The sequence below is a fragment of the Bos grunniens genome, chromosome 18, assembly GCF_055505025.1.
Source record: "Bos grunniens cultivar Pamir isolate PY7600 chromosome 18, Bosgru_T2T1.0, whole genome shotgun sequence".
In the NCBI taxonomy this organism is placed as follows: domain Eukaryota; kingdom Metazoa; phylum Chordata; class Mammalia; order Artiodactyla; family Bovidae; genus Bos; species Bos grunniens.
In genome coordinates this window covers 46556855-46584844 of record NC_141182.1, presented here as the reverse complement: position 1 = coordinate 46584844, position 27990 = coordinate 46556855, and the positions used below count along the sequence as shown (strand labels likewise).

Sequence of the window (27990 nt, the reverse complement as noted above, 5' to 3'; positions counted from 1 at the left end):
CTCAAAGATGAAACCAGAAGAGACCTGGCTTCAGTGGTCAGAAACAAGAGTTAAGTGGTGCAGGGCAGAGCTAGTGTGGGGGAGAGGAAGGGGGCACAGGGAGCTATTTCCCTAAATTAGCAAGACCCTTGGCCTTTTCAAACAACTTCTTTTTCGGAGACAACCAGTAATCTGAAAAAAAAATTTTTTATTAAGAAAAATAGAATCTATACAATTCAAAGTCGTCTGGCCTCAAGAGAAGCTCCTTCCCTCCTCAGCCGCAGCCTTGGGGATCCGGCGGGGGGCGACCTGGCTGGAGAAGACCAAGACTCTGGGTCTTCAGGGTGGCCCAGCAGGTGGGCTATTTGGGCATCCACTTTTCTGGAAAAAGGACAGTGGGGTAGAGGTTGAGGTATTTGTTCAGGATTAGGGTCTGGGGCTATGTATGTTCTGGGAAAGGGGTTCAGGAGAGGTGGGCACCACATGGCAATCTCAGAATTCAGGGACCAGGTGTGTTAAATCCTGGCGATGGTCACCTTTTCTGCTGCCGCAGCGCCGTCCTTTGAATCCTTAGCACCTGCAGTATAGGGTCATCCTGGAACTCACTCCCATCGGAGTCTAAGGTGGAAAGGAGCAAGATTCAAGGGGTCGGACTCATAGCGTAATGGACTGCCATTCAGAACATGGCAGCCACGCACAGCATGTGCGCCTGCTCACCTTCTGCAGCCTGCAGAAGTCTGGCAGCCTGGGAGAGCAGGTCTTCTGAGGGGGCGTCGCCAGCAGCGGGTGAGGGTGTGGCTACCACCTCAAGAGACCCCGCCTCGAACGGAGAGCGCGGGGCCGTAACACAAGTAGTGACCACCTCAGCTGGAGGAGGCAGGATCTTGGGCTGCAGACACTTGACTTCAGCCAAGGGAGTGTCTTTGTCTTTCCTAGGCACCGATCCCGCTAGGGGGAGCATGGTCTTGGCATTCCGAGACACCGCCTTAGACCTATCCCGCGATTCAGATAGATGAGCCGTGACTTCTGAGCGAGGGGTCAGAGGGTGTGTGGCCTTGGCTTTTCGAGGTTCAGCCTCGTGTGGAGGCGGGCCCTCAAGCCGGGGGGGCGTGTCCTCCAGGCAGTCCGGAAACAGCCGAGCCTTCACCACCTGGCCCAGTGCGCCTCTGAGCTGCGGTCCGGGGCCCTCGTGCTCATCCGCGGCCATGACTCGCCCTGAAGACCCCCGGCGTTGGGCTCTGCTTCTCCGAGGCTTGGAGCTCTGCTTCTCGAGCTCCTCTGGGCTGCTTGGTGCAGGGGTTGGGGGGCCCTGGGGGGCTGCAGGGGTCGTGGGTGTGGAGGCAGGGGGTGCGGGGGTTGAGGCTGGAGGGGCAGGAGTGGAGGCCAGGGGCGCTGGGACGGAGGCCGGGGGCCCTGGGGTGGAGGCCGGGGGCCCTGGGGTGGAGGCCGGGAGTGTTGGAGGAATGATCCCAAGAGGTATCCAGGGACTGGGCTGTGGGGCCCAGAAGAATCCATGGGGACTGGGACCCCAAAAGATGTGTGGAGAGAACCCTGGGGGAATAGGAGGCCTCTCCATGGGGAAAGCTTCCTGGAGTCCAGGCGGAACCATACTGCCCCAAAGTGGGATGGAGTTAGACTGGGTTCTCAGGGAACCAAGGGTCTCCGCAGCGGGAGGAGATGGCTGTGGACAGATGGGGGAAGGGACCTGAGAGGGAGAGAAAAGGTAGAGAGTCCTCAGTCCCTCTCAGCCTACTCCTTCCTTCAACTTCCCTTAGGATCCTCCCTCCACACCCCACTCAGGCTCCTCCCTCCTCCATCTCACCGAGGTGGTGAGGGCAGGGGTCTGCGGCAGCACCCAGGTTCCGTCACCCTGGCTTCTTCGAGCCTGTTCAAGTTTCCGCCGCTGCCGCCACTGGTACAGAATGTCATCCTCTGGCCGCAGGGGTGCCTGGGAGGAGGACGGGGCAGGAGTAGGGATGGGGGCAGGTGCTGGGGTTGCTGTGGAGGAAGTAGAGGGAAGAGAGGTAAGGTAGGGGCTGGGGTGATGAGCAAGGATAGCCTAGCACACACCCTTTGAGTACCAGGTTATTCAGACAGGCTCTCCAGATGTTGTCCCAAGTCCCCTGCAGATTGGGAAATGGGGGAAGGGACAGAATCGGAGAAGAGAGCCCTCATGGGCTTCAACCTGTCATCATTTGACTCTTCATCATCAACAAATATTACTGAGTCCCTACTATGTGCCAGGCACATTGTAAGGCACAGTGCCAGGCACTGTTCTGGACACAGTGGTCACAGCAGGGACCAGGGCAGATCTTCCAGAATCTGCCTACATCTCCCCACTTTACCACCCTCACCTGCCAACCCCATAACAACTTCCTCCTTGGCTTCCCTTCTCTCCCATCCTCTGAAACTGCCTCCATCCACAGTCCAGGGAGCCTGTGAACACCTAAGTCAAGTCAGGGCCCTCCTGACTTAGAATCTTCCCTGGGCTGTACCTCTCTCCTGGTAAAAAGCACATCTTTGTACTTGTGGTTCCCTTTGCCTGGAAGGCTCTTCACTTATGCATCCACGGGGTTAACTCCAAGTCCTTCAGGTATTTCCCCAAGTACCACCTTCTTCATGAGGCCATCCCTGGCTGCCCTATTCAAAATTGCAATAGCCCAGCCCTACCACCCTCCATCCTCTTTCCTGTTCCATTTTTCTCCTTAGCACCTATCACCTTCTAACTACTAAAGATCACACTTCTTTGCTTATTCATTGTTCATCTCTCCCTCCACAATGCCGGCTATACAAGGACAGCAGTTTTTATCTGCCAGGCTGTTGCCAGATCCCCAGTGTCAAGAATAGGGCCTGGTGTCAGTATATGTGGCATAAAAGAAAATAAATATATGCAAAATTGTGCTCCATCCCAGTGCCCAGCACTGTGCTGGGGATACAGCAGTGACTAAGGGCAGGGTCACCACCTATCCTCAGGCCTGTGGGACAAAGGGACATCATTTCCCATCACCCAGGTTATCATTTCATGAGTCATGATTAGTATGGCTATCATTATCTCTCAGAAGCCCTACCTATTAATGCTGCACAGAGAAGGGGAAGCAGGGTAGTAGGCAGCATCCGGGACCTCTCCTCCCCTCCCCTCTATATCCTGTGATTCTATTTCCAGACCTGGCCACTTCCCTTTACTCTGTTCCTCAGGCTTTGGCCCATGCCAAACTACCAGAGTCTGTCTCTCACCAACAGGGAGTTTGCTAACACCTGGTAAAGATCTTATCCCTGCCTTGCTCACAACCCTCCTGTGGCTCCCCAGTAGATCGTAACCAAATGCCTCACATGGCTATGCAGCCCCATGTAATCTGACCCCTGCCAATATCTTCCACCTTATCTCACACTACCCTTACCCCTGGTTCTTGCCTTTTCTTGTTCATTATCTGCATTGTGCTCCCTCCCACCTCAGTACAGGCTACAGGGCTATAGTCCTCACCTTCATCATTCAGGTTTCCACTTAGATAGCACCTCTTCCAGGAAGGCCTTCTCTGACATCTCAGTATCACAAGTCTCCCCTGCATGACCCTCATTTCTACTTATATTTGTTTGTGGAGTTATGCAGCTATTCTGTGCCCCACATTCACTATTCTGTGAGGACCGTGAAGGTGAGACCATGTATGGTTGGTTCATTAAGGAATCCCCAATCTCGAACAAAGGCTTCACACGCAACATGTATTCAATGTGTGTTGTATAAAAGAATACATACATTTACTCTGCAAAAAACTTATGAAGTATGTAGTAGGTTTATCCCTATTTTACAGATGAGGAAACTGAGGATCAGGAAGGAGAAGTGAATAAAAAGAGAAGCTTGGATGGATCAAAGAATCAGGGGACAGCTTGGGCAAGATCACTCAAATGCACAAATAGCACTCTGTTCTCTCTGCTTGCCTGTCCCCACTCATGGGAGTCCCATGAGATATGGAGAGAATCTTTCCTGGCTACCACTGCATCCCAGGAACTGGGGCACAGAGTAATAGTAACAACAGTGATGACAAAACAGTAACCCACATCTTTAACCCAACCTCTGAAATCTCAGGGGCAGAAATTTGAGAGTTCAACACTTAGCATGTTTTAGTCAAGTTGCTAGGTATGTATAGGATTGACAGGGGTCTGGGTCAGAACATCAGACTCAAACACACTAGTATATAGCTGAACGTGTGAAATTGCCATTATTCAACCATTTTTTACTTACAAAAATTTCATAAGATTCATAGTAGTATGAATATTTACTCCCTGACTTCAGACTATACTACAAAGCCATAGTAATCAAAACAGTATGGTACTGGCACAAAAACAGGCACAGATGAATAGAATAGATCAAAGCACCCAGAAATGAACCCACACACTTATGGTCAATTAATCTACAACAAAGGAGGCAAAAATATACAATGGGGAAAAGACAGTTTCTTCAATAAGTGCTGCTAGGAAAACTGGACTGCTGCTGCTGCTAAGTCACTTCAGTCGTGTCCGACTCTGTGCGACTGCATAGACAGAAGCCCACCAGATTCCCCCATCCCTGGGATTCTCCGGGCAAGAACACTGGAGTGGGTTGCCATTTCCTTCTCTAACACATCAAAGTGAAAAGTGAAAGGGAAGTTTCGCAACCCCGTGGACTACAGCCTACCAGATTCCTCCGTCTGTGGGATTTTCCAGGCAAGAGTACTAGAGTGGGGTGCCATTGCCTTCTTCAGGAAAACTGGACAACTACATGTAGAACGTTTTCTCCCACCATATACAAAAATAAACTCAAGATGGATTAAAGACCTAAATGTAAGATCTGAGCCATAAAACTCCTAGAAGAAAACATAGGCATGGCATAGCAATATTTTTGTAGATATGTCTCCTAAGGCAAAGGAAACAAAAACAAAAATGAATGAATGGGACCCAATTAAACTTAAAAGTTTTTGTACAGCAAAGGAAACAATCAACAAAACAAAAAGACAACTTATTGAATGGGAGAAAACATTTCCAAGTGATACGACCAACAAGGGATTAACAGCTCATACAACTTAACATAAAAAAAAAAAAAACTTAATTAAAAGATGGGTAGAATCTGCCTGAGGACAACTGAGGCCATTTCCTGGGTGCCTGGCCTCGCTGCCCAGCAGCCCCAAGTGGCGAGCGGCCCTTGTGGCAGAGGAAGGGGGCGGGCGCAGGTGGAAGCAGGTTCACATCTGGAAAAGCACTAGACAACCCCCACCCCCGCCCCACTTTGTATTATTCCTCCTCTTACTCTGAGCTGTGAGTAATTTTAACCCTGTGCATATGGTAGCTCTTCTGATGCAGAGACTATTTTATCAATGTCAGTGCCATCCCCATAGGATGACTCCATGAGTGTTTCCAGACTCAGGCTCTGACAAACGAAATAAAAATGTTTTGTTTTTTTTAAAAAAAAAATGGGCAGAAGACCTGAACAGACACTTTTCCAAATAAGACAGATGGCCAACAGGCACATTAAAAGATGCCCAACATTACTATTCATCAGAGAAATGCAAATCAAAACCACAATGAGATAATCACCTCATATCTTTCAAAATGGTTATCATCAAAAAGACCACAAATAACAAACGTTGGAAAAGATGAGGAGAAAAGGGAACCCTTGTAGTACAGTGTTTATGGGAATGTGTTTAAATTGGTACAGCTACAATGGAAAACAGCATGGAGATTCCTCAAAAAACTAAAAATAGAACTATCAAACATTCCAGCAATTCCACTCCTGTGTATATATCTAAAGAAAATGAAAACAGTAATTTGAAAAGATACATGCACCCCAACAGCAGCATTATTTACAATAGCCAAAATACAGAAGCAACTTTGGTATTCATCAACAGGTGAATGGATAAAGAAGATGTGGTGTATATATACGATGGAATATTACTCATCCATTAAAAAAGAATGAAATTCTACCATTTGCAACAACACAAATGGTTCTTTTCTGGGGGTGGGGGGAAGATATTATGCTTAGTGAAATAAGTCAGACAGAGAAAGATGAATACCGTATTTTATCACTTATATGTAGAACTGAAAGAATAAAACAAATGAATATAACAAAACAGAAATTGACTCAGATATAAGGAACAAACTAGTGGTTAGGGTAGAGGGAAGCAGGGGAAGGGTGGGATAGGGACAGGGGATAAGAGGTAAAAACTACTGTGTATAAAATAAATAGGCAGAGAAGGAAATGGCAACCCACTCCAGTATTCTTGCCTGGAAAATCTCATGGACAGATGAGCCTGGTGGGCTAGTGTCTGGCATCACAGAGTCGTACACAACTTAGCAACTGAACAACAACAACACACAATCAGGCAGATTGTGATTTGGGGAAATAGTTCTTGATGGAAATGTGACATAAAATGAAGAGTGAAGTGACCTAGCAATATGGAATACAGAGTTTTGTAAGAAATTAACATTTGTGTATAGAATAATAATTGCAAATATTCAAACAATAAAGTCCATGGCTAAAGAAAAAAATAAAATAAATAGGCTACAAAGATATATTGTGGAGCACAGGGAAGATAGCCAATAGTTTAGAATATAGGGTTGGCCAAAAAATTTGTTTGGTTTTAAGTGAAAATAAAAGACATACTCTTCATTCTCACCAAGAACTTTACTGAATAATGTATTCACTAACCAAATGGACTTTTTGGCTAACCTAATAATGTTAAGAGCTTCTCTGGTAGCCAAGTGACAAAGAATCTTCCTGCAATGCAGGAGACATGGATTCTATTCCTGAGTCGGGAAGATCCCCTGGAGAAGGAAATGGCAACCCACTCCAGTATTCTTGCCTGGGAAATCCCATGGGCAGAGGAGCCTGGTGGGCTATAGTTGGACAATATATCACCATCTCCACAAATAACTTCAAATGGAGTATAATCTATAAACATTTGGATTACTATGTCGTCTACCTTAAACTAATAGAATATTGTCAATCAACTATGCCTCAATAAAAAAGGATGACTTCATCCTAAATGAGATAGATATATAAATACTCTTCATATTGTTTAGGTCAAATTTTGCTGCCAAATCAGCTGTGGTGCCAAATTTGTAACAAGCCTTCTGATTTTGGAGCTTCATGTTCAGAACTGCAGACAGGATGCAGAGAGAGAAAATGCATACTCATGGGAGCTACTGCGTATGCTTTCTTAATTTTTTTGGCCACGGCTCATAGTATGCAGGATCTCAGTTCCCTGATCAAGGATTGAAACTATACCCCCTGCACTGGCAGTGTAGAGTCTTAACCACTGGACCACCAGGGAAGTCCTCCCACGATAGGTACTGTTAACAGAGCCATGCTGCGTGCTCCATGTATTCACCAACTCTTTCAATCCTCATGACACCTACAGCAGGGGAATGCAGTTATTATCCCTGTTTTACAGCTGGGTAAACAGAGCACAGAGAAGCCCAAGGTCACAGAGCTATAAGTCGAAAAGTTGGAATTTGCACCCAGACTGCCCTCATCCTCGCCTCCCAGCACTCACCTTGTGCCGTGATGTCAGGGTCCTTGATGGAGTCAGGAGTGAAGGTCATGGAGAAGGGAGAGAGGCCATCAGAGCTGATGGGGAATGAGGAGCTGCCGCCATCGCTGGGGCTGAGGGAGGAGGTGGAGGAGACGGAGGCCTTGCTAGAGGGAGAAGGCAGAAGTGAGGCCACCGGGGTCTCAGAGGCAGCAGCCTGGGCCCAGAGAGGATGGACTGGGGAGGATGATGCGGGTGGGGGAGGCACCTGCGTTTGAGCAGCCTGGCAGCTCTGCTTTGCAGGCTCAGTGTCTCCAAGTCCAGCAAGGATGAGTTCCATGTATTGAGACTCTGTGAGGTGAGAGGGGGTCAGAGCTCAGTCCCCATCGCAAAGGCTTCTGGGAAAGGGGCTCTGGACAGAGGGCCTGAATGCAAGTCTACATTCCACCTGGCACCCTCACATGCTGGCAGACAATCTGCTCCTCCTCAGGCAAGACAGACCAGGTTTCCCTCTGTGGATCCATAACCCTCAGTGTAATCACTGTTATAGTAGAAGGGCTGACCCTACCTTCCTGATCAGGCCTGGCTAGTCACAGTGCTCTGTCCTCCAGTTCACAGTGACTGGCTCACAAAGATGAGCAAATGAAAATAAGTCCTGGGGCTTTGGATGGAGCTATTGGAAAAGCTTTTTCTTTTCACTGGAGTAATCAAATATATCAGACGCCTACAGCTATTGGAGACATCTTAGCTATTTTGAGGGGAAAGCCTACCTGAGATTGAGCCAAACAAGGAGGAACCGAAAGCCATGAGAGTTGAGTTCCTCCCAATATTGTTCAATCACCAGGATTCAGCTATGCTCAAAAGCATCTAGTTTAGGATTTCTTGATTACACTAGCTAACAAAGCCTCCCTTTTTTGTTTAGGCTTCCTTGAATTGGGGGTTGACTCTAATGCTAACTACATGTTTGTTTGGTTTTTTTCCTTCTTCTTTTTTGGTTGAGCCATGCAGTGGTATATAGGATCTAATTTCCTGACCAAGGGTTGAATCTGCACACCCTGCATTGGAAGTGGAGAGTCTTAACCACTAGATCACCAGGGAATTTCTGACTCTAGTTCTGTCTCAGGGCTGGTGCTATCAGTCCAGGCAAGGAGGGACAGAAGTGAGTGGCAGTCTCACCTGCTTTATTTCCTGAAGGGGTGCCACAGCCTTAGCCTTCGATGCACTGGCCATCTTAGCATGAGTCAGGGCTGCTGTGTTGGGTCTTCCTTCTGGTTCACTGGCTCCTGTTGAGATGCCCCAGTTGATTTAGTGGGGGGCAGGTAGAGAAGCTGCTAGGGGTATTGCTCAGGAGGAGATGAGACTGAAGCAGGTACCTGCTGCAAGTTGACTGCCAGGGTCTGAAGATTCAGGCCGCAGCCACCAAAAGTCAGCTGGGGTTGGGCCTGCAGACTGGCGTTCTTCTCGGCTTGTGGGCTGAGCCTGTCGGAACCGGTTTATGTACCTGTGAGCATCAGAGAATTGGGAGGTGGGTGGGATGAGGAGCACCCAATAATAATCATAATAGTCAATGTATATGTCGCACCATAGCAACACTTGGTAGTTGATCCTCAGCATCTGTTCTCCTTTCTTATACAGTAATGCAATATTATGTAAGATGATATAACCCTGGGGACACAGCCACTCTTCTATAAATACATTTGCCAGATACCCTTGCAGATTTATGGCCATGTATATTCCTGACCACAAGATGCAATTCTGGAAAGTGGATGTGGCTGGGAGCCATTATGGGCCATGAAGGAAAGGGTAACAGCCTAGGGAAGGGAGAGCAACAAGAGAGAAGGAAACTGTGTCTCTGACACCTCACTTAGGGGCTGCCATATCAGCTCTGGTTGCTTCTGCCTGGACTGTTACGTGAGGGAGACATATTGATAAACACTCTTGTTTAAGGCACGATTCATTTGGGACTCCTTGTTATAGCAGCTGAACTTGGATCCTACAAATCCAAGTGCTCACTATGTGGCTCACTATTTGTTACAGATGCAGTACTGATGGTAATTCATCGAAAACTTAAAAGAGACCCAGAACATATGTGCTATTAATATCCTCAATTTACAGATGAAGAAACTGAGGCCAGGATTGTACAGTGATAAAGCCTGGATTTGAATCTAGCTCCAGAGCGCTTGGTAACATGAATGAAGCATGGTCCTAAAAGTGCAGCTCTGGCTAGGATGATTATTATGGATGTCTGCCCCCTCGCACTGATCCAAACCCTTCTTTTCCCTGAGAGCTACTGGAACTTACTTGGCCACCACGGAGTCCCCACTGTCAGTCACGATGGGTGGCGGGGAGGCTCTTATCTGGCCCTCAACGGTGCTGGGTGGGGAAGGGGTCCCTGAGCTGGATGGCCAGGACTCCTCAAACAGCTCAGGGGAGCTGGGGCCTGTGGCCAGAGCCTTGGAAGCTTCTGGAAGTCTGGATCTCTGGGATCTGGATGGGCTCAGGGTCTAATATAGAGGAGGTGAAGAGAAAAAAAAGTGAGGCTGAGGAGTCATCCCTGTAGGGAAACGAAGACACAAATGAAATCTCAATCCAGAGGAGAGGAAACACATCCCACAATGGCAACAACTCAGAGTGATTGGGGAGGTGACAAGGGATTTAAGTGGTGGAGGACAAGGGCAAGGCCATGGGGAAGAGAGGAGAGGCCTTTTAATCTCTCACCCCCATCTCTCATCACGTCTTCCTTCCCTCTAGTCGTCACTCCCTTGTTACTGGTTGGCACACAGCACTCTCTGTGGGGTGTCCTCACCTGGGGATGCCAGGTTTGGCTTCAGGATGGCCAGTGTGGCTTCAAACCACACTACGGTTTCCACGGAATCCTGGAAGAGACGAACTAAAATTTCCATGAAGCATCACTGTACATTCAAGATAATGACACTGGAGGCACGATTCCCACCAGTCCTTGGAGCAGTCTCAAGAGAGAACCCGGGAACTGCTGGTTGGTGATTCGTAACCCTGGATCCAGTCTAAGAGAAATCTTTTAAAAATACAGAGGCGTGGTCCTCACCCAAGATCAAAAGAATCAGAATACCTGGAAGGGGGCTGGGCATCTTCATACATCTGTTTTGCAGTGTTTCAGGCGATTCTTAAGTGGAAGTCAGGAGAAGAGCCAAGGCTAAACCCTATCACTGTATATTTCCCATAAGTCCTTGGGACACTAAGGAGAGGGGTAGATGGATTACAATTCCTATAGTCACTGGGCTCCGCCTAAGCAAGACACCCGTGGTAGTATGGGAAAAAAAGTCAAAATTACGAATCTTAATTCCCAAGGTTCCCCCGGACACTTTTAGAGGAAAAAAAAAAAAAGCCCTTAGGGCCACTTAGCGGAACGTAAAACGCTATGAAACCCCCGCAGTGGTAAAGTCCAAGGTCGGAGCCACTTAAGGCAGTTGGAGCATCTTGGGAGTTGTAGTTCCAGTAAGGTTGAGCACAGTTGACTCCGGACCGTAGCAAACCTGATCTTAGGCTGTGTTACTCTCACCCTTGATCCTCCCTAGGCCTCCTGTAATCCATCACCTGAAGTCCATCCTGCAGCTACCTCGCCGATTCCGCCTGCTGTGCTAGGTCACCGGACTCACCCGGAGCGCATCTTTGTCGCTTAGCAATACCCTATAACCCCGCCCCTCTGTGAGACTGCAGGCGCGGGAAGAGAGCGGTCTCTAAGGCGACCAATGATAGAGAGGAAAATAAAAGTAATTGACAATGGCCAAAGGGAGGTGTCTCACAATTGGCTGTAACGGGAATGAGAGGGCATGTTTGATTGGGGAACGGTAGTGAGCTGCAGTAATTGGCAAGCCCATGGACCAATGGAAAGGATCCGAGGCTGGGCTCGCGGTTAGGAGGAGGTTCCAATGGACTCTCTTTTTGCTGTAGTCTTGTATTCTAACCACCCCTCGTCTTGCTGTCTAAATCTCATCCAGATTCCAATCTAACTACGGATTTTTCCGTTGCAGGGGCCATCAGGGAGCCTACCCCCTCTCTAGCCGCTGTCCCTTCATCAGTCCAGCAGTCCCTCCCGATCTTCTAACCACTTCCGTCTTGCTCCAGGAGCAGCTGGTTGCTCCAAGTGCCAAGCCTGGGCTCCCCGCCGAGGTGGCTGGATCATAACGAGCTATTTCGGGCCCCAGCGTGCGGCCCCCGCGGGGCCAGCCTGGACTGTTCTTGCCCGCGCCCCCTGGCTGCTGCTCACCTGGCAGACCCCGCTGTCCAGCGCACCCGAGGCTGAGTCAGACGCACAGAATTAGGCCCGGCTTGCCGGGGGTTGGGTCCAGGGCCCTGGTCAAATGGGAATAGGGTCTGTTCTGTGTCCTTCTGACAGCCTGGCCCAGCTACTGCATTCCCTCTAACCAGGAATCTGCTCCCAAGACCGGCATCTGCGTCATCCTCAGAGCACCTTCGGGGCGGGGGTGGATTAAAGGGACTGTGAATTCTTTGGTGGGTTTCTCAGGCTGTAGGTCCCTAACGCCACGCTTGCACCCCACTTTGGCAAGGCTCCTCCTCCTCAGCCTTAGTTTTTCTTTCGGGAAATTAGGGAATGATACCTCGCTGGCATTCAGCAGGCGCTTAATAAATGGCCAAGTCATTGTTGGGCTGTCTAAATAAGGCTCTATTAATGGCCGGCTCTGGCCGCGGTCCCAATGTCCCCGGGCGGCTCGCCGAGGGGCGGACACAGGGCGTACTATAAAGCAGCGGCGGCGCTCGCTGGGGCACTGCGGAGCCTAGGGCGACGGCGGAACAGGATGGAGATCCCGGTGCCTGTGCAGCCGTCTTGGCTGCGCCGCGCCTCGGCCCCTTTGCCTGGGCTGTCGGCTCCCGGGCGCCTCTTCGACCAGCGCTTCGGCGAGGGGCTGCTGGAGGCCGAGCTGGCTGCGCTCTGCCCTGCCGCGCTGGCCCCATACTACCTGCGCGCACCCAGCGTGGCGCTGCCTACCGCCCAGGTGCAGACCTGGGGGAGGGGTGGTAACCCGACTACTTCCAAGGCTGGGGTCCTCGGTCACCCTGAGGGGGGTTAAGGAAAGTCCCTTGACTTTGAGCGGGGTGGAGAGTCCGGCCAGAGGGGCTTTCGGAGTTGCCGGAGTATGGATTCTCAGAGGTCGTTTCCCTGAATCGGGTGGGAGGGCCCAGTCGGTTTGAGGAGGGTCTCACGTCCCAGAGGAGTGTAAGGGCTGGGTTCCTAATGGGTGGGGATGCTCACTCTGAAGGGGTGTCTTGGTGATTCTGAAGGAGGCTGGGGACCCACGGTATCTGGGGAAAAGGGGGAGCCCAGTCATTCTGAAGGGCGTGGGGCTCCCAGTGACTCCGGGGGAGGGGAGGAAACTTTTTGTTATTCTTGAGGAAGAGAGTTTGGAGACTGTGGGTGGTGACTCTGTGTGTCTCATGGAGACACGCAGAGGGGAAGGAGGGTCCTGCAACTTGAGAAAGGGGGGTGTGGACACTCAGAAGTGGGGGAGGAGTACTAATAACTGCTGGGGGCTCAAGCAATCTCGTAACTCGAGCGGGAGGGTAGAAAGAGGACTCTGGAGAATCCGGGAGGAGGCTTCTTGGCGATTTCTGGCGGAGGTGGAGCAGTAAGGGGCCTAGGGGCTCTGAGGGGAAGGAGGCTGAGGAGTCAGTGCCCAGGAGGATACACGGACTACGAGGTTGTTAACTCCGGGGGAGCCGGCAGGCCTCACCCTATGAGGGCAGCGGTTCCTGACCTTGGAGGGCGAGGGACGGACCCTCATCACCCTGGATGAAGGGGGAATCCCCGGTGGCTACAGGGGGAGGGATGATGCCAGTTACTCTGGGTAAAGAGGTCCTGGGTGGCTAAGAGTAGGAAAGGGGACGCCCCAGTTCCGGAGGCCAGGATAGGCTGCAGCACCGGAACCAAAGGGGAGCCGAGGGGAGGGGCCTTTGCTGGGCCCCCGGGAGCCGTGCCCCGCCCGATGACCATCAGGTTGTGTGCAGGTATCGACCGACCCCGGGCATTTCTCGGTGTTGCTGGATGTGAAACACTTCTCACCCGAGGAAATTGCCGTCAAGGTGGTTGGTGACCACGTGGAAGTTCATGCGCGCCACGAGGAGCGCCCGGTGAGCCCGCTGGCGGGGGCGGGGCCAGAACGAGTAGGCTGGATCCGCAGGCGGGAGGGGCGGGGCACCTACGGGAACCTGGCGGAGCCTCTCAAGCCTCTCTCCCTCCAGGATGAGCACGGATACATTGCGCGCGAGTTCCACCGCCGCTACCGCTTGCCGCCTGGCGTGGACCCTGCGGCCGTGACGTCCGCGCTGTCCCCTGAGGGCGTCCTTTCCATCCAGGCCGCACCTGCGCCGGCCCAGGCCCCACTGCAGTCGCCGCCCGGGGCGGCTGCCAAGTAGGGCTCAGGGCACACCTGAACCCTGGAAGCCGCCTCAGCGCCCCCGCCCTTTTAAAGCCGACCTGACTCCGCCCAACCAGATGTCCCCAGCGCGCGCCGAGACTACCCGCCCACCCAGTCTGGGATGTGCCTTGAACCTTCCAACCTACTCATCCCTGGTAACTTTCCACTGACCCTCCGGCTCTCACACTCTCTCGTGCTTTCAAATCTCCAGACACCTAACTTCCAGACCCTACAACCACAATCCCTCAGCTAGTCTCTCATCTCCACCAACCCCACTTGGCATATAACCCCACTTCAAACTCCCTATTTCCTTTTGACTTTTCTAGAAAAACATCCCCTCACCCCCTTTCAATCCGATCCGCCACCAAAGATTATGGTGTAGACAGCCCTGCCCCCACCCTAGGCCAGTCAAGCATAATCCCCCCTTCTCAAATGTCCAAGACTCTGCACAGACCTCTCACCCTGGACCATCCTGGCCTGGTCCCCAAGACTCTGGATCCTTCCCCTCATTCCAACCAGATACACCACTTCTCACCCTCTCCCTCCAACCCATCTTCTAACCTGAAACCTCGGCCAGCCACTCCCAGATCCTTGAACTCCTTTTCTGACCCTACCCTTGTACTCCTATTCTAAGCCAATCAGAACCCTCAACCTCAAACTGTACAGATACCCACCCCTCCTCCCCAGAGTCTGCACAGATATCTCACGCTATCCAGAACTCCTCAGTCACTTTGTCTTGACCCCCAAATCTCCAACCACAACACCCCTCCCCTTATTCTCCAAGACCCAACCAAACAGCCACTTTCTTCAGTTCCCTACAATCTTTCTCCCTCCTCAAATTCTCTGATGCCCCATCCCCTACCTAGGCCCACTCCCCCAATAAATGTGCTAGAGCTGTGCAAACTGCTTTATGTCTGATCCAGGAAGGATAGGCTGTAGCAAATGGAGACCAGTGTGGAGGAGGGGAATGTTTATTGGGATGGGGGTGGGGATAGGGGAACATCACTGTCGCTCGTACATCTCCCGTAGGATCTTCATGCTCTCTGAGTAACGTAGCTGGTTCCGATGAGATGCCTCCTTCCACCTGCAGTGGGGGTTGGGGGAAGGCAGAGGGAGGACTCAGCAGTTGGAGCAGAGGCCATGGAGAACAAGCTGGTGGGGGGATGCTCACCTCTGGCGGATACGTTTCCAGCGCTGCATGTTACGGTAGATAAGCGTGGAGGGTGAGGGCTCAGGCTCGGAGGGCTGCATGACAGAGAAGCCAGGCTGGGTGACCACGCTCACACCTCACAACACCTGCCCCATGGCCCTGAGCCAGCCCAGCATACTCACCTCATCATCAGGGGTACCCTGGGTCTCAGGCTGCAGCGGGGATGGAATTCGGGATCTGCAGGTGTCTCCAGGTGGCCCGGGAGCTGTGGGTGGAGGCAGCTTATACACGTCACGACTCTTGCTGTTGGTGACCTCGGAACCCTGGGGATACAAGGACCCCACACCAGACCCAAGAGAGTCAGAGAAGAGGGTCAGGGGCATACATTTCACACCTTCCCCAGCAACAAAAGACATGAAGGTTTCTCCAGGGACTTGTACTTAGGAGTCATGTGTCTGCTCCAAGGACCTCTGTCCAAACCAGGGACCCCTGATCATTCCTGCCCAGCATAGAGACCTCCATCTATGGAGACCTCCATTCCTAGCCCAGGGGGTTGCCATCTGCTCCCCTAGACCAGGTGGCTATACCTGGTTGCCCTAAGGACCCCTGCCCAGTCTCTCAGCTCTTGGTGACTTCTGATCTTGGAGAGCACATCTATTTACCCAGGGACCCTGTCTCCTCTGCCTCTCAGACCAGAAAGCCATGTCTGTCTGCTCTAGGGCACTCCAGCTTTTGCCCTGGCCTAAGGGTTCCTATCTGTGTGCCTCACCAGATTCAGGAGTCATGGTATTCTTGTCTGCCAGGGAGGGTGCCTTGTGACTGCCTACCCATTGCACTCCCTGGCTGCTGGGCGGGACCCATCTCACCTCCTCATCCTCAGGCAGGGGCGGCAGCGGCGAGCTGGGTGAACGTTCACGCTCGCGCACTGTGGGGCTGTTGCGCATCCAGGCTCGGCAGATGGGGTACAGTGGTGTGTTCTCACTGAACTGAGCCAAGTCCACACTCCGGTCAAACAGCTTGATCACATACGTGTCTAGAGTGGGGTGAGTAGGAGGGGTATGAACATCCTTGCCTAGCCCCCTCAATTACTTCCCGCCCTCGAACGCCATCGCCTACTCACTGGATCGCTGTGGCCCTCCCTCAGCCAGCCCCTCATCCATCTCCCTCCTCTTCTTCCTCCGCTGGTGGGGGAATCGGGCAGATGGTCTGTGTGGGGAGGGAGTACATCAGGACCGGGGTGGGGACTAGGGACCTCTCATCAGCTGGTGGGGCCCCTGCCACCTTACCGTTTGCCGGTGGCCGTGATGGAGCAATCCCTGTGGGGAGAGACAGGGTGTCATGTCAGCAGGCTTGCCCTTAAATGAATGCCCGCTCACAACCCCTCAAAGAGCACCCTGGGGGTACTGTGAATGAGCTCATAGAGATCCCACCAAACCCTGAGGCCTTGGGTCCCACCCCTTGCAGGCTGACGTGCCATCATCAGGGGACCTATGTTTCTGCTACTTAATGGCTTTTGTACATGAAGAATGGTTAAGACTGTGATGGAGAAAGCACGGGGCTCGGGGGTCAGGGCTCAGATGAGGAAAGAAGTTATCTACCACAAACCCTCAGACACAGATCCCATCAATAAAACTTACTTGTTGTGGGTGTCTAAGGAGGTCTTCCCAGGTTCCTCATCCAGACGCTCCCTGGTAGCAGAAGAGAACTGCATGCTCAGGGTTCCCAGGGCCCAGGGTGGGAAAGTACCCAGTGGCCTCATCCATTGGGCCCCTTCCTTCCTAAGTCAGTCTCTGAGGTCCCACCCACAACCAGAGGGTCCCAACCCGCTAGGGCCCCCAACTTCCCGTGACCCTGTCCTGGGTCAGATCCCAACCTGTCCATGTGACTCTTCTCTAGCAGACACTGCAGAACAGCATCCAGTTGGTTCCGGGCCTTGGCCATCTCCAACTCTGGGGAAGAGGGAGGGTACCAAGCAGGAGTCACTTCCCAGGCCCAAGCCAGGTGGGCAGCTGCTGGACCAGGGAAGGGCATGCATATCCAATCGTTTGGCTGGGCCAGGCGTGCTGGGAGGGTATAGTGGGCAGAGCCTACTAAAGAGCAAGAGCTCTGGCTTCCAGGACTGACCCACATGCTCATGTGTGACCTAAGGTGAATCCCTTACCTCACTGAGCCTGTTTCCTCATATTGAAAATGGGTCTCCAAATGATATCTATTGCTAGGACTGTTTTGAGGTTTAAATAAACCTATGCTGTATATGAAAGCTTATTATGTGCCAAGCATTGTTCCAGGCACGTCATGTTTATCAACCCATCAAGTTTTTACAACAACCCTGGCAGGTGGATATGATTTTTATCCCCATTTCAGAGATGATGAAACTGAGGCACAGAGAGGATAGGCTACTTGCCCAAAGTTACACAGCTAGAAAATTGAAAGGCTGAAGATGTACACCAGGTCATTTGGCTCCAGAGTGGATATTATAAGGCAGGGGCTCAAACTGGGTGCAGAATCTAGTCCCAAGATGCACTTCGTTTGCTGAGGTAGTGGGGTTATTTCAAATCTGTTAAATCTGAATGAGATGACTACATTTGAATAGTTGGAAGATTTCACCTAAAATACCCATTTGGGGCTTTCTTCCCCCTAGGAAATGAGATCTGGGCCCACCTTCCTGCATGCCACAGGCCCAGCCTGGCCCTAAGAACCTGTGTGTTTGCCTCTCTTCATCACAGAACTTACGGAGGTGATAATGTTATAAATTTCCTTACATTTCTTGTGTTCATTCTTCTCTTCCAAATAATAGGAGCTCTGACCCAGTGCTCAGAGCCCAGAAGGACACTCGGGGACATGACTAGCCAGCGCTGAGACTTCCTGAAGAGGCCAGGAGACATTACTCAGAGGAGACAGGGTGGGGATGTGGGGCTGGAAGCAGCTGAGATTCTCTAGCAAAGAGCCTTGGGTAGGAGCCAAGGTATGGATCATGCCCAGTGTCTTTCCCCAGTCCCTGCTTCTCTCCTGAACCTCAGATCTTGGGATCCCATGGACTCCCGGACACTTCCCCCTGGACATCCCCCCAGGCTCCTTCCACGGACTGGGTCCCACACTGGCCTCAGTGTCTCTTAAATGTATCCTTTTTTCCTGGACTGCCATCTCAGGGATATCCCTATTGTCACCCAGTCCTTTTCTCGGTCTCAACATGGTCACTGCTCTCCCTTCCCCACCCACCCCACAACCTGTCTACTTGTCTCCTGAGGGTCTCTCCCCTCTCCCACCTCCCTAGTCTATCTGTCGTGTCCCTTCCTCCCCCTGGGTCCCCAGCCTCGGTCTCCCCTTCTGATTCACCCTTCACAAGGTGGCCAAAGGGAATCTTCCTAAAGCCAAACCTGATCCCGAACTTTCCCTGCTTAGAATGCTCCAGAACTCTGCAGTGCCCCCTGAGGCAGAGTCCTAGTGGTCAGCCTGGTGTTCACAGGCTTCCATAACCCTGCCTACTCCTTCCTCAACACCCTCATTTGTGGTCAGACCCCCTTCACTCTTCCACCCACGATTTTTGGGGCATTTTTTGGCAGTTGGAGGGGGCATCTTGTAAAGACTTCCTCTGTGGTTCAAAACCCTCCCTTGGCTCCCCATTGCCCTTGGAGCAAAAGCCAAAGTCATAACCTGGGCCCACAAAATCTGCCCCGCTCCTTCACCTCTTTGCTCTCATCTCCTCACCTTTCTACCTCACTTTACTTGCTCTGCTCCAGCCACTCTAGCCTCCCTGCTGGCCCTTGAACATGCCAGAGAAATCTTTCACTTCTCTGCCATTTCAAAGCCATTTCCTTCGTCAGATTTGCTGTTCCCTCACTTATCACTCTCTCCCTCACCTTGCCTCACTCCTGATCTCCTTACCTTCTCTTGTTTTTTTTTTTCTTATTGACCACTTATAGCATTTACTATCTCAGGTCATTTTACTTGGTCTGGATTCCAGGTCTCTCCCACCACCCATAACATGCTAGCCCTGGGTTCCCATCAGCTTGGCCCAAAACCAGAATGACTTCCTCTCTCTCAGCTTCAGTTTCCCTATCTATATTTCCTACTTCCTAGGAAATAGGAATTATTAATCCCCTAGGATTATTGGGATACAGTGAGTGCAAAGATTAAAAGCTTTCCTGTACTTCAGGTGATCAGCATAATGCTTGACTCAAGACCACTGCCAGAAAGGGGGAAATGGAGGCAGAGCCAAGAAAAGAGTCCTTCTTGGAGTCACACGGTTCGGGTTCCCCATGTGGGACTGCACCACACTGCCAGCCCACCACCATAGCCTCAAACCTATCCTGAACACAGTTCGGGAGGGTATCAAGGTGGCCAGAATCGCTCGATCGATGCCTGACAGCGGTAGTCATATGGGCTGCAGGGAGAAGTCACGCAGTCCACCTTACCGCGATAATCCTGTTTAATGGGGCTCCCTTACCCTGATCAGTCCGCTGCTCCCTTACCTGCCCCCAACCTCGGGATCCTCACCTGATTTCTCCACTTTCACCTTCACCGGGAACATGGTTGGGGTCTGGGATCTGGGTAGCTGGGCCAGAGGAGCCCAAAAGAGCCTAATGTCACAAGTCAAGGCCGGAGGCAGACGGGGAGAGGTCAAAGGTAAGCTTCATGTGTAGCCAGTCCGCCGCCCTGAGCAGTGTCCGGCCGCGACGGACGCGGATGCCGCCACCTCCTCCCGTTCCTTCTGTGGGCGGGCCCTCTCGGCAGTTCTTTGTTCCCATTAGTCAGTGTAACCGTCAATCCCATATCGTGGCCAATTAATAGCTGCCGGTGTCGGCTCCCAGCTCTCAGTCCCACCTTCCTAGAGCCTGGTTTCCGGAAACAAACCAACGACATCCCGGGGCTCTTCCTGGGACATGGTTCTAACTTCCGAGACTCGGTAAAAGTAACGCACGGTGGGAAACGAAGGATCAGAGCATCGCGAGGCTGCTGCTTAGAACTTGGAGAGTTAGAAGCTTTGAGTAACATCAGTTTAGCTATTGAACAGGATTTATTTAACCGTGCAAGTCTCTTTATCCCTAAGAGGAAAACAAATCTGGGGTTAGGCGGGGCTCCCTCTTACTGAGCACTCGCTAGGTGCCAGCTAGCTCCCTGTTAATCTCTTTTCAAGTTTAGCCTCATTCACTTAGCGAATATTAGCGTGCCAGGTACTTCTCTAGGTACTGGGGACACCGCAGTGAACAAAACGATAAAAATCCTTGCCCTAATGAGCTTATAGAGAATGGAAGATAAACAATAAACAAGCAGAACATTTTAAATGCAATGTAATAGGAAAAAGAATATAGCCTGAAAGAGACATGGGGAGTACCCAGGAGGGGGACTGAAACTTTAAATAGGATGGTCAAGGAAGCCGTCTCTAATAAAGCAATTGAATACTTGCCTATTGCTACAGACAGTCTCCTTCAGAAAATAGGGAACTTACGTTTACCACATGTGCCTTGGCCCAGATAAATTCTAGGGGGTAGTGTTGTGATCCACATTTCTGATGAGAATAATGAAGCCCAGTGGAAAAGTAAATATTTTCAAATTCACATACTACCAGTACAGGATAACAGCCCCTACTAATGGAAGTACTCTTACTTTTTTGGTTCCAAATCTGTAAAAGAGTGTTCCCAAGCAAGAAGTTTCCTATTTTTGAGAGTTATGAGTAGTATACAGTAGACTAATGCACATCATGTTTGAAGCACTAAGCCTAATACAAAGTAAGCAACCAATAAATGTTCCTGAATATTAATAATTATTTTAGGGAATTCCCTGGCAGTCCAGTGGTTGGGACTCCATGCTCTCACTGCCAAGTGCCCAGAGGGCCTGGGTTCAATCTCTAGTTGGGAAAATAAAATTTCACAAGGTGTGTGCATGGCGGGCAAAAAAAAACCAAAAAACAAACACCCCAAATCATCTTATCCTTCAATCTCCAAAAGATCCCAGGAAGTCAATATTGAGAATTAGGGTCCTTTATTGGGGGATGTCAGCAGAGAACATAGGAGACAGGAACAAGTCTTAAGGGCTTGAGAGTGGGCTTGGAGTAGAGGAGCCCATCCTGGTCCTCAGGCCTATACAGAAGCTGTCAGGGGGTACCCAGGGGTATGGTGAAGGAGAGGTAGTCCCCAAGGGCGCCCCAACGTGGCCGGTAGATCTGGAAGATAGTGATCCAGGTGGAGAGTACAATCACCCATAAGAAGAAGCCCACAGCTGAGCGCCAGACATCTGTAAGAGGGAACAGGAAGGGAAAGGTTGGCCTCCACCTGCTCTGTGGTCTCCCTGAGACCGGCCCTCTCTTCTCTTCCACAAAGTTCCAGGATTCTTGACCCTCTGTCATGCCCTCCCACCAGGGCTTCTTGAGTCCCCCTCCTTACACCTGATGGCCTCCCTTCATCTGTGCCCTGGACTCACAGCCTTTGATTTGGCTCTGCTCCGTGTATGCCGGGACAATGAAGGCCTCTCGGAAGAACCAGAAAATGTTGACCAACCAGAGAAAAGGCAGGAAGGCAAACCCACCTAAAGAGAAGAAAAAAGATTGGGACACGAAGAAATGAGGATCCTCCCAACACCCACCTGTTGAAAGGTCCAGTAGGAAGATCCTCTCCCACAACCTAAGTGAAATGGATCTCTCTGCTATCAGGGACTCAGAAATCCTGGCTCCTCCCTGGGAGTCAAGAATCCTAGTCCTCAGTTACCTCTTTGTCAGAACCAGGAGTCCAGCCCCTGCAACATTTCTTTTGGGACCCAGAAATTGAGGTCCCAGTCTCCTCCTTCAGCAAGACTCAGGCCCTTCCTCTCTTGGGACCGAAGAATCGGCGTCCCCTGCCACTTCATCCTCTGGACCCAAGAACCCAGGCCCCCAGACCCTCTTCCATCAGGCGCTCTAGCCCCGCCCCCTCTCTTCGGGTACCCTAGGATACCGGCCCTTACCCAGGTAGTACTTCCGGCAGAGGTTCAACTTCTCTTCGTTGGACACCCGCTCCAAGTTCATAGTTGCGCTGGGGCCGGTCTTCCGAGGGTCTGGGGCAAGACCCAAGTCCTGACCCTAAGTGACAGATCCAAGGATCACAAACAACCACGCCCCTATTAGGACAAAAGGGAGAGAAACTGAAGGGTGGATTTTCTGGAAGAGGGGCACCCCTGGCCCCACCAGCAAGCTGACTGTGTTGAGACGCTCTTTATGTTTATTTGGGTGCGGAAACGACCCCCGACTCACCAGTGGAGTCTTAACTTCCTCCGGTCTGGGCCCCTTTGCCACTTTCAACCACGGACTTTTGCGCGAGATGCCCCAAGTTTCTCTGGAGATTGTAGTTTTTTTGGTGAGGCAACGCCGCGCGCATGCGCCTTCAGGCAACTCCACTGGGTGAGCCTGTGCGGAGAGTGCGAGCCTCCATCACGCAAGCGCACTAGGGAGTTTCTGAGTGTCCGGAGGCAGCGAACTACACTTCCCAATGCTTTTAAACAACGGAAATGACATAAATCGCAGACAGAGTTGGAGGGTTTGGGTAAAAATGGCTGAATATTTAGCATCGATATTCGGGACTGAGAAGGACAAGTGAGAATGGGTGTAGGGAGTGGCCCCTCGGGGGGCCGGGGACGGGGCACTTGGCAACCTGGTGGCTGGGCGGCATGGATCGGTGTTTCTGGGGTGTCCAGCTCCCTGGCCCTCGGTTCACCTCTGTCTTTGCACCTCTTTCAGGGTTAACTGCTCTTTTTACTTTAAGATCGGGGCCTGCCGGCACGGGGACCGGTGCTCCCGGCTTCACAACAAGCCGACTTTCAGCCAGGTGAGACGCGGCGCGGAGCCTGGGGGGTTAACGCCTCCTGGCCGTTCCCCTTCTGTTGTCCATCATCACGAGGTCCCGCCTTTTCCGGATTTCTAGGGCCCACCCTATCGCCCGGTTTTTTTCTTGTCGGACCTCTACAGGTTCCTCCCCCAACCTTCAGGCTCTTCTCCCAGGAACTTGGCCACGCCCCCGTACGTACAGACCACACCCCTGGGCTATCCCTCACTGCTAGATACCCCCGCTTCTGGTTCTCTGAGGGGCAAGCGTTGCTGAGGCACGCAAGATGTTTATGCTTTTTTCTCTGTTGCGAGGTCTCACCCGCAACCTTCATATCCCACCCCTTCGCACATAACCCCGCCCTCTGAGCTCAGGCCCTGCCCCTTTTAAATTCTGTTCAGACCATAGTGCTGCTCAACCTGTATCGGAATCCACAGAACACCGCCCAAACCGCAGACGGATCTCACTGTGAGTAAGCGGCCGGTGTTGGGGGCAGGGCGGACAGCCCCCAGCAGGCCGCCCCCTGATTCCACCCTGCCCCCTCCTCCAGGTCACGTGAGCGACGTGGAGGTGCAAGAACACTATGATAACTTCTTCGAGGTGAGGGTTGGCGGGGGTGGGTTGAGTTTCCCGTGAGCCGGGAGCTCAGCTGATTTCCTCCTAATCTTCCACAGGAAGTGTTCACCGAACTGCAGGAGAAGTACGGGGAGATTGAAGAGATGAATGTGTGCGACAACCTGGGGGATCACCTCGTGGGCAATGTTTATGTCAAGGTGCCTGCTGTCCCCCCAGAGCCCAGAAGTGAAGGCATTTCAGTGCCTAAAGGTCACCACTGAAGCCTCGCAGCTTGAGGTCCATCACTAAAAGCGATCCAGCCCTTGAGCTGCTAGCTAATCCTCTGAAGATTTCTGAGTTTGATTGTTCACCCTGACTGACTTTTCCTCAGTTTCGGCGTGAGGAAGATGCAGAGCGGGCAGTGGTTGAGCTCAATAACCGCTGGTTCAACGGGCAAGCTGTGCATGCTGAGCTGTCTCCCGTCACCGATTTCCGGGAGTCGTGCTGTCGGCAGTATGAGATGGGGTATGGTAGTACAGCAGTGGGATGGGCACCTGAATTCCCAGGCTTTTGTTGTGTGTTGAGGGGGCTTTCAGTGACAGTGGCCTAATCCATCCATTCATCCATGTATTTATCCTTTACCCAGGGAATGTACCCGCGGTGGTTTCTGCAACTTCATGCACCTGCGACCCATTTCCCGAGACCTCCGGCGGCAGCTCTACGGGCGGGGACCCAGGCGCAGGTATTTCAGGACCAGCCTGCCAAGACTTCTCATACCCCAAGCCCCCTGAACCCTGAGATGAATCTGATCCTATGCCCCAATAAGTGTCTCAAGCCTTTTGAGCCCTAAGACTAGCCCTCAGCCCCATCTGAAGGTCAGCATCTAAGTCTCAACCCCTAAACCAGCCTGAACCCCAAACCCAAGTCCATCCTCGATCTCCAGTCCTGAGATTAGCCCCTATGCACCTATCCTGAGGCCACCCCCAGGAACTATTTACTTCATCAATTGCCATGATTTATCCCTGAGCAGGGAGGCTGAACTGGAGTATCTGCACACCATTCCCTATGGCTCTAACCCTCCTCTCTATGTCCCCAGGTCACCCCCAAGGTCCCATACTGGCCACCGTCCCCGAGAAAGAAATCGACGACGGTCTCCAGACCACCGGCATGGCCGTTTCTGAGCCCCTGACCCCATTGGCCTCCACCCTTGGCAGGCACAGATGTTCCTGGCCAGGACACCTCCTCAAAGTTCCCTTAACTTCCCAGTGACATCTTCTCCAGACTCCGGGTCTCCATGATGTAACACCTTCAACACAGGGAACTTCTATTGCCCCTCCCCTAATAAAATTCTATACTGAGGGTTTAGAGCTTTGTTGTTAGCTTAAGCCTTGCTGTGGGCTGGTTTCCTTCCACCCCCACATCTGGTGAAAAGGGGAAGTGGGTCCGGGCTCTGGCCACAACCTCAGCCAAGGAACTTCCAACAACAGATGCAAAAGCAGAACACCCAGGGTCCCAGAAATCCCCAAGTGGGACTGGATAGGTGGGGCTGCCTTTGTGCTGGAAACTTCACATCTGGCTGATGACTCTCGAGGGAGATGCTTGGTTGCAGCAGGTTGGAGGACTCCTAATCTGGAGGAGATTATGGTTAGGAACTAAGGTAAGGGGTTGCTGGGCATTGGGTGGGAGTGTGTAGTGGGTGAGGATTGGGTCCTCCATGCCCACTGCCCGCGATTGAAGTAGGTATTCTATGCCAGATACTGTTCTAAATGCTTTACTTTCACTCATAGTTTTACTTCTCCAGTTACCCTATGAGACAGGTTACTATTATTATCCCATTTTACAGATGGGAAAAGAGGGCAGGAAGATGGCAGAGATAGGTTGTAAATCCACACAATCTGGCTCTAGAGTCCTCGCTCTAGCGATCTCAAAGGCCTTATGGCCTTTCTGATAACCGGCCAGGAGTTGGACTAGGGGCTGGGGGATAGATTCCTGGCTTCTGAAGGGGACTGAGGATCCTATGCCTCCACATCCACTGCTTCCTTCTTCTGCCCCGGTTTCCTGGCACGTGCGGCAGAAGCGCTGTGCAGGAAGTCGTGTGGTCAGGGGCCCCCAGATTGCAGGCTCCTCCCGGATGGGGCCCCTACGCCTCCTCCCGACTGCTGTGCTGCTCCTGGCCCAGGCGGCGCCTTGGGAGGCCTCTCAGCACTGCGGCCGCCTCGAGTACTGGAACCCTGACAACCGGTGCTGCGGCAGCTGCCTGCAGCGCTTCGGGCCGCCCCCTTGCGCGGGTGAGGAGCGGGGAACTGGGCGTTTGCATATGTTCGGGCGGAGTTAAAGGGTGATGGGGGCGAGGGGAGGGGCGAGGTCTGTGTGCTACGGCCTGTGAGGTTTGCTTCGGGGTAGGGGCGGTGGGTTGTGCGTAGACAAGTGAGGATGGGGGCTAAGCCTGCGACGAAGGGAGATGTGTGGGTTAAGGTCAAGGTGAAGGTGTGTGACCCATTAGGCGGGAACCAAGCAATGAGGAAGAAGTGGGCGGGACAATTTAAGGGGCGGGGCCTGGGTAGAGAGGGTTGGGAGGCTGCCTGAGATAATATGGGGCGGGGATAGAGGTGGACACGTCCGCTGATAGGTTGGGTGAGTACCGTACAAGGGGCGGGGCCTGCAAGGATAGGGCTTAGATGAAAGGGCGTAGCTAGCGCAGAGAAGGCCGGCTTGACAACAGCACATGAGACTCTCTCCCACCAGACCTAGAGTTTTCGGAAAACTGCGGGCTGGATGATGCTGGCAATCACGTAATGCACCCCTTCCAAGAGTGTCCTCCTGGACAGTGCAATCCAAACAGCGCGGAGCTATGTAGCCTTTGTGGAGGCGGAGCAACGGCACCCATTCCCTCGGGGAGCCGCGGCGGAACTGGGCGGCCCTGCCGAGAGGTACTGCTTAGGTTTCAGAGGGCCTGGGCAGGTGTGCAGCTTGAAGGAGCAGGGCGAGAACTGGAGGCGTGACTTGGGATCGGATGGGTGGGGTCTTATTAAGGGAAGGGGAGTAGCTTAACTGAAGAGGGTAGGGATGGGGCCATGGTATCTGGAGATGACTTGCCTGGGTTAAAGGAGTCGGGGGTTGCGGGGGGCGGGGGCTGGATCAGGCGGGGATGTGGACCCATTGAGGGATGTAAGGATGAGAGGTTTGTGCTGAGGATTCAGAAATAGGGCATGCCTCGCACTTTATTCCAACCCCTTGTTTTCCAGAAGCCTGTCCCTAACAAAGAGCCCTGCCCACTGACACCTGGAAAATCGAGCATCCTTAGCTCCCAGGAGCCCAGCTCACCAGGGATTCCCAGTGTTTCGTGGACTTCTGAGCACAAAGCCCCTCAGCAAGCCTGGCCGAGTTTGAGTTTTGCCCTGTTCCTAGTGCTAGTTCTGCTCGTGACCTCAGCCATAATCCTGCTTGCCCTGCAAAGGCACCACCGTCACCTCGACCAAGGGAAAGCAGTCCAACACCCATATCCTAGCTTGGTTTGCAGCGACCTTGACACCCACACCCGCTTCTTGCACTTGTCCTCTCCAGCCTCCCTGGAGACTTCAGAGGCAAGGGACTCATGGAAGGAGGTCTCTCTGTCTCCACTCCTAGGCAGGGGTTAGTTGAGGATACACCAAGGATGGGGAGGTGGACTGGAAGCTTGAACTCCCCCTGCCTCACTCCTCACTTTGTCTCCCAGAGATGCCAAGCCTGGAGTCGCAGCCCCTGTCTCGCCTCCTGGATGAGCTGGAGGTGCTGGAGGAGCTGATCCTGTTGCTAGACCCTGAGCCTGGGCCAGGTGGGAGGATGGCCTGTGGCACCACTCGACACCTGGCTGCAAGATACGGACTGCCTGCTGCCTGGTCCACTTTCGCCTACTCACTGCGGCCCAGTCGCTCACCTCTGAGGGCTCTGATTGAGATGGTGGTGGCACGGGAGCCCTCTGCCTCTCTGGGCCAGCTTGGCACACACCTGGCCCAGATAGGGAGGGCAGATGCACTGCAGGTGCTGTCCAAACTTGGCTCATCAGGGGCTTGCCTGGCCTAGTATTCAATAAAGTTTCTATTGAAGTAAGTGCTGCTGTCTCCAGGCCTCATGAAGAGCCCTCTTAAAACAGTATGAATTAGGAATTCCTGGCAGCACAGTAGTTCCAACTCTGCATTTCCACTACAAGGGGCCTGGGTTTGATTTCCCGTCAGGAAACTAGGATCTTGCATGCCGCTCCCCACCCCTGAAGTCTTAATTGGGCCAAAACCTAAGACATCCCGATTCCCCTTCTAATCCCACCCCCACGGAATGGGCCAATCCCACCTCACAAGACCAGCTGTGGGTTACCTCTGGGCAACCAGGGTCCCCTCTAAGAAAAGGCCCTGCTCCCCAGCGAGAGTTCATCCACAAGGACTTAATTCAATTCTAACCCAGAACAGGCATTGTATTTAGCTCTGAGCCTTCACAGACCCCACAATTCTAGTTCTGAACCATGCCCTCTTACCTACCTGTTCAGGCTGACAGGTTTCCCTGGCTCAGGATGGGTGTGGGGCAGAGAAACAGGAGGTCCTACCTGTCCCTAGCACCATACAAATGGA

General features: G+C 52.4%; 6 protein-coding genes across 19 annotated transcripts; 3 read left to right on the top strand and 3 right to left on the bottom strand.

Annotated features, from left to right (window-relative positions):
• Positions 1 to 167: 167 nt before the first annotated feature.
• PROSER3 (proline and serine rich 3) lies at positions 168 to 11858 on the bottom strand. 8 transcript variants are annotated; one of them, XM_086351884.1, is made up of 11 exons: positions 11725 to 11858; positions 10197 to 10368; positions 9780 to 9982; positions 8852 to 8979; positions 8655 to 8761; positions 7747 to 7829; positions 7503 to 7645; positions 1802 to 1977; positions 697 to 1684; positions 516 to 597; positions 168 to 360 (listed from the first exon to the last, which is right to left on the bottom strand). In XM_086351884.1, the coding sequence occupies exons 2-11, from the start codon at positions 10200 to 10202 to the stop codon at positions 216 to 218; spliced, it is 2061 nt and encodes a 686-aa protein (XP_086208010.1). In that variant the 5' UTR covers positions 10203 to 10368; positions 11725 to 11858; the 3' UTR covers positions 168 to 215. The 8 variants fall into 8 exon arrangements, with proteins under 8 accessions (XP_086208010.1, XP_086208011.1, XP_086208008.1 ...); XM_086351885.1 differs by having other exon boundaries at positions 10197 to 10354; positions 11725 to 11801; XM_086351882.1 differs by lacking the exon at positions 11725 to 11858 and adding an exon at positions 10567 to 11158 and having other exon boundaries at positions 10197 to 10354.
• A 10-nt stretch (positions 11859 to 11868) lies between these two features.
• Positions 11869 to 14794, top strand: HSPB6 (heat shock protein family B (small) member 6). Of its 2 annotated transcripts, none has more exons than XM_086352208.1 (3): positions 11869 to 12472; positions 13482 to 13604; positions 13716 to 14794. In XM_086352208.1, exons 1-3 carry the CDS (start codon positions 12173 to 12175, stop codon positions 13887 to 13889), a joined length of 597 nt encoding a protein of 198 aa, XP_086208334.1. In that variant the 5' UTR covers positions 11869 to 12172; the 3' UTR covers positions 13890 to 14794. The 2 variants fall into 2 exon arrangements, with proteins under 2 accessions (XP_086208334.1, XP_086208333.1); XM_086352207.1 differs by having other exon boundaries at positions 12015 to 12472; positions 13482 to 13637.
• Positions 14795 to 14846: 52 nt separating this feature from the next.
• Positions 14847 to 19742, bottom strand: LIN37 (lin-37 DREAM MuvB core complex component). The gene is made up of 9 exons (XM_086352190.1): positions 19539 to 19742; positions 16915 to 16990; positions 16679 to 16729; positions 16328 to 16357; positions 16162 to 16247; positions 15908 to 16074; positions 15224 to 15364; positions 15063 to 15136; positions 14847 to 14975 (listed from the first exon to the last, which is right to left on the bottom strand). Exons 1-9 carry the CDS (start codon positions 19570 to 19572, stop codon positions 14894 to 14896), a joined length of 741 nt encoding a protein of 246 aa, XP_086208316.1. The 5' UTR covers positions 19573 to 19742; the 3' UTR covers positions 14847 to 14893.
• Positions 19743 to 21006: 1264 nt separating this feature from the next.
• Positions 21007 to 22340, bottom strand: PSENEN (presenilin enhancer, gamma-secretase subunit). Of its 2 annotated transcripts, none has more exons than XM_086352210.1 (4): positions 22267 to 22340; positions 21981 to 22133; positions 21462 to 21566; positions 21007 to 21275 (listed from the first exon to the last, which is right to left on the bottom strand). In XM_086352210.1, the coding sequence occupies exons 2-4, from the start codon at positions 22039 to 22041 to the stop codon at positions 21136 to 21138; spliced, it is 306 nt and encodes a 101-aa protein (XP_086208336.1). In that variant the 5' UTR covers positions 22042 to 22133; positions 22267 to 22340; the 3' UTR covers positions 21007 to 21135. The 2 variants fall into 2 exon arrangements, with proteins under 2 accessions (XP_086208336.1, XP_086208335.1); XM_086352209.1 differs by having other exon boundaries at positions 21981 to 22095.
• A 113-nt stretch (positions 22341 to 22453) lies between these two features.
• Positions 22454 to 24754, top strand: U2AF1L4 (U2 small nuclear RNA auxiliary factor 1 like 4). 4 transcript variants are annotated; one of them, XM_086352174.1, is made up of 9 exons: positions 22454 to 22555; positions 22775 to 22837; positions 22978 to 23028; positions 23236 to 23302; positions 23385 to 23434; positions 23509 to 23607; positions 23781 to 23914; positions 24036 to 24131; positions 24486 to 24754. In XM_086352174.1, exons 1-9 carry the CDS (start codon positions 22502 to 22504, stop codon positions 24568 to 24570), a joined length of 699 nt encoding a protein of 232 aa, XP_086208300.1. In that variant the 5' UTR covers positions 22454 to 22501; the 3' UTR covers positions 24571 to 24754. The 4 variants fall into 4 exon arrangements, with proteins under 4 accessions (XP_086208300.1, XP_086208298.1, XP_086208301.1 ...); XM_086352172.1 differs by having other exon boundaries at positions 22454 to 22605; positions 22750 to 22837; XM_086352175.1 differs by lacking the exon at positions 22978 to 23028.
• A 48-nt stretch (positions 24755 to 24802) lies between these two features.
• On the top strand, positions 24803 to 27478 carry IGFLR1 (IGF like family receptor 1). 2 transcript variants are annotated; one of them, XM_086352144.1, is made up of 5 exons: positions 24803 to 25046; positions 25569 to 25677; positions 26135 to 26319; positions 26635 to 27022; positions 27105 to 27478. In XM_086352144.1, exons 1-5 carry the CDS (start codon positions 24969 to 24971, stop codon positions 27449 to 27451), a joined length of 1107 nt encoding a protein of 368 aa, XP_086208270.1. In that variant the 5' UTR covers positions 24803 to 24968; the 3' UTR covers positions 27452 to 27478. The 2 variants fall into 2 exon arrangements, with proteins under 2 accessions (XP_086208270.1, XP_086208269.1); XM_086352143.1 differs by having other exon boundaries at positions 24820 to 25046; positions 25464 to 25677.
• Positions 27479 to 27990: the final 512 nt, after the last annotated feature.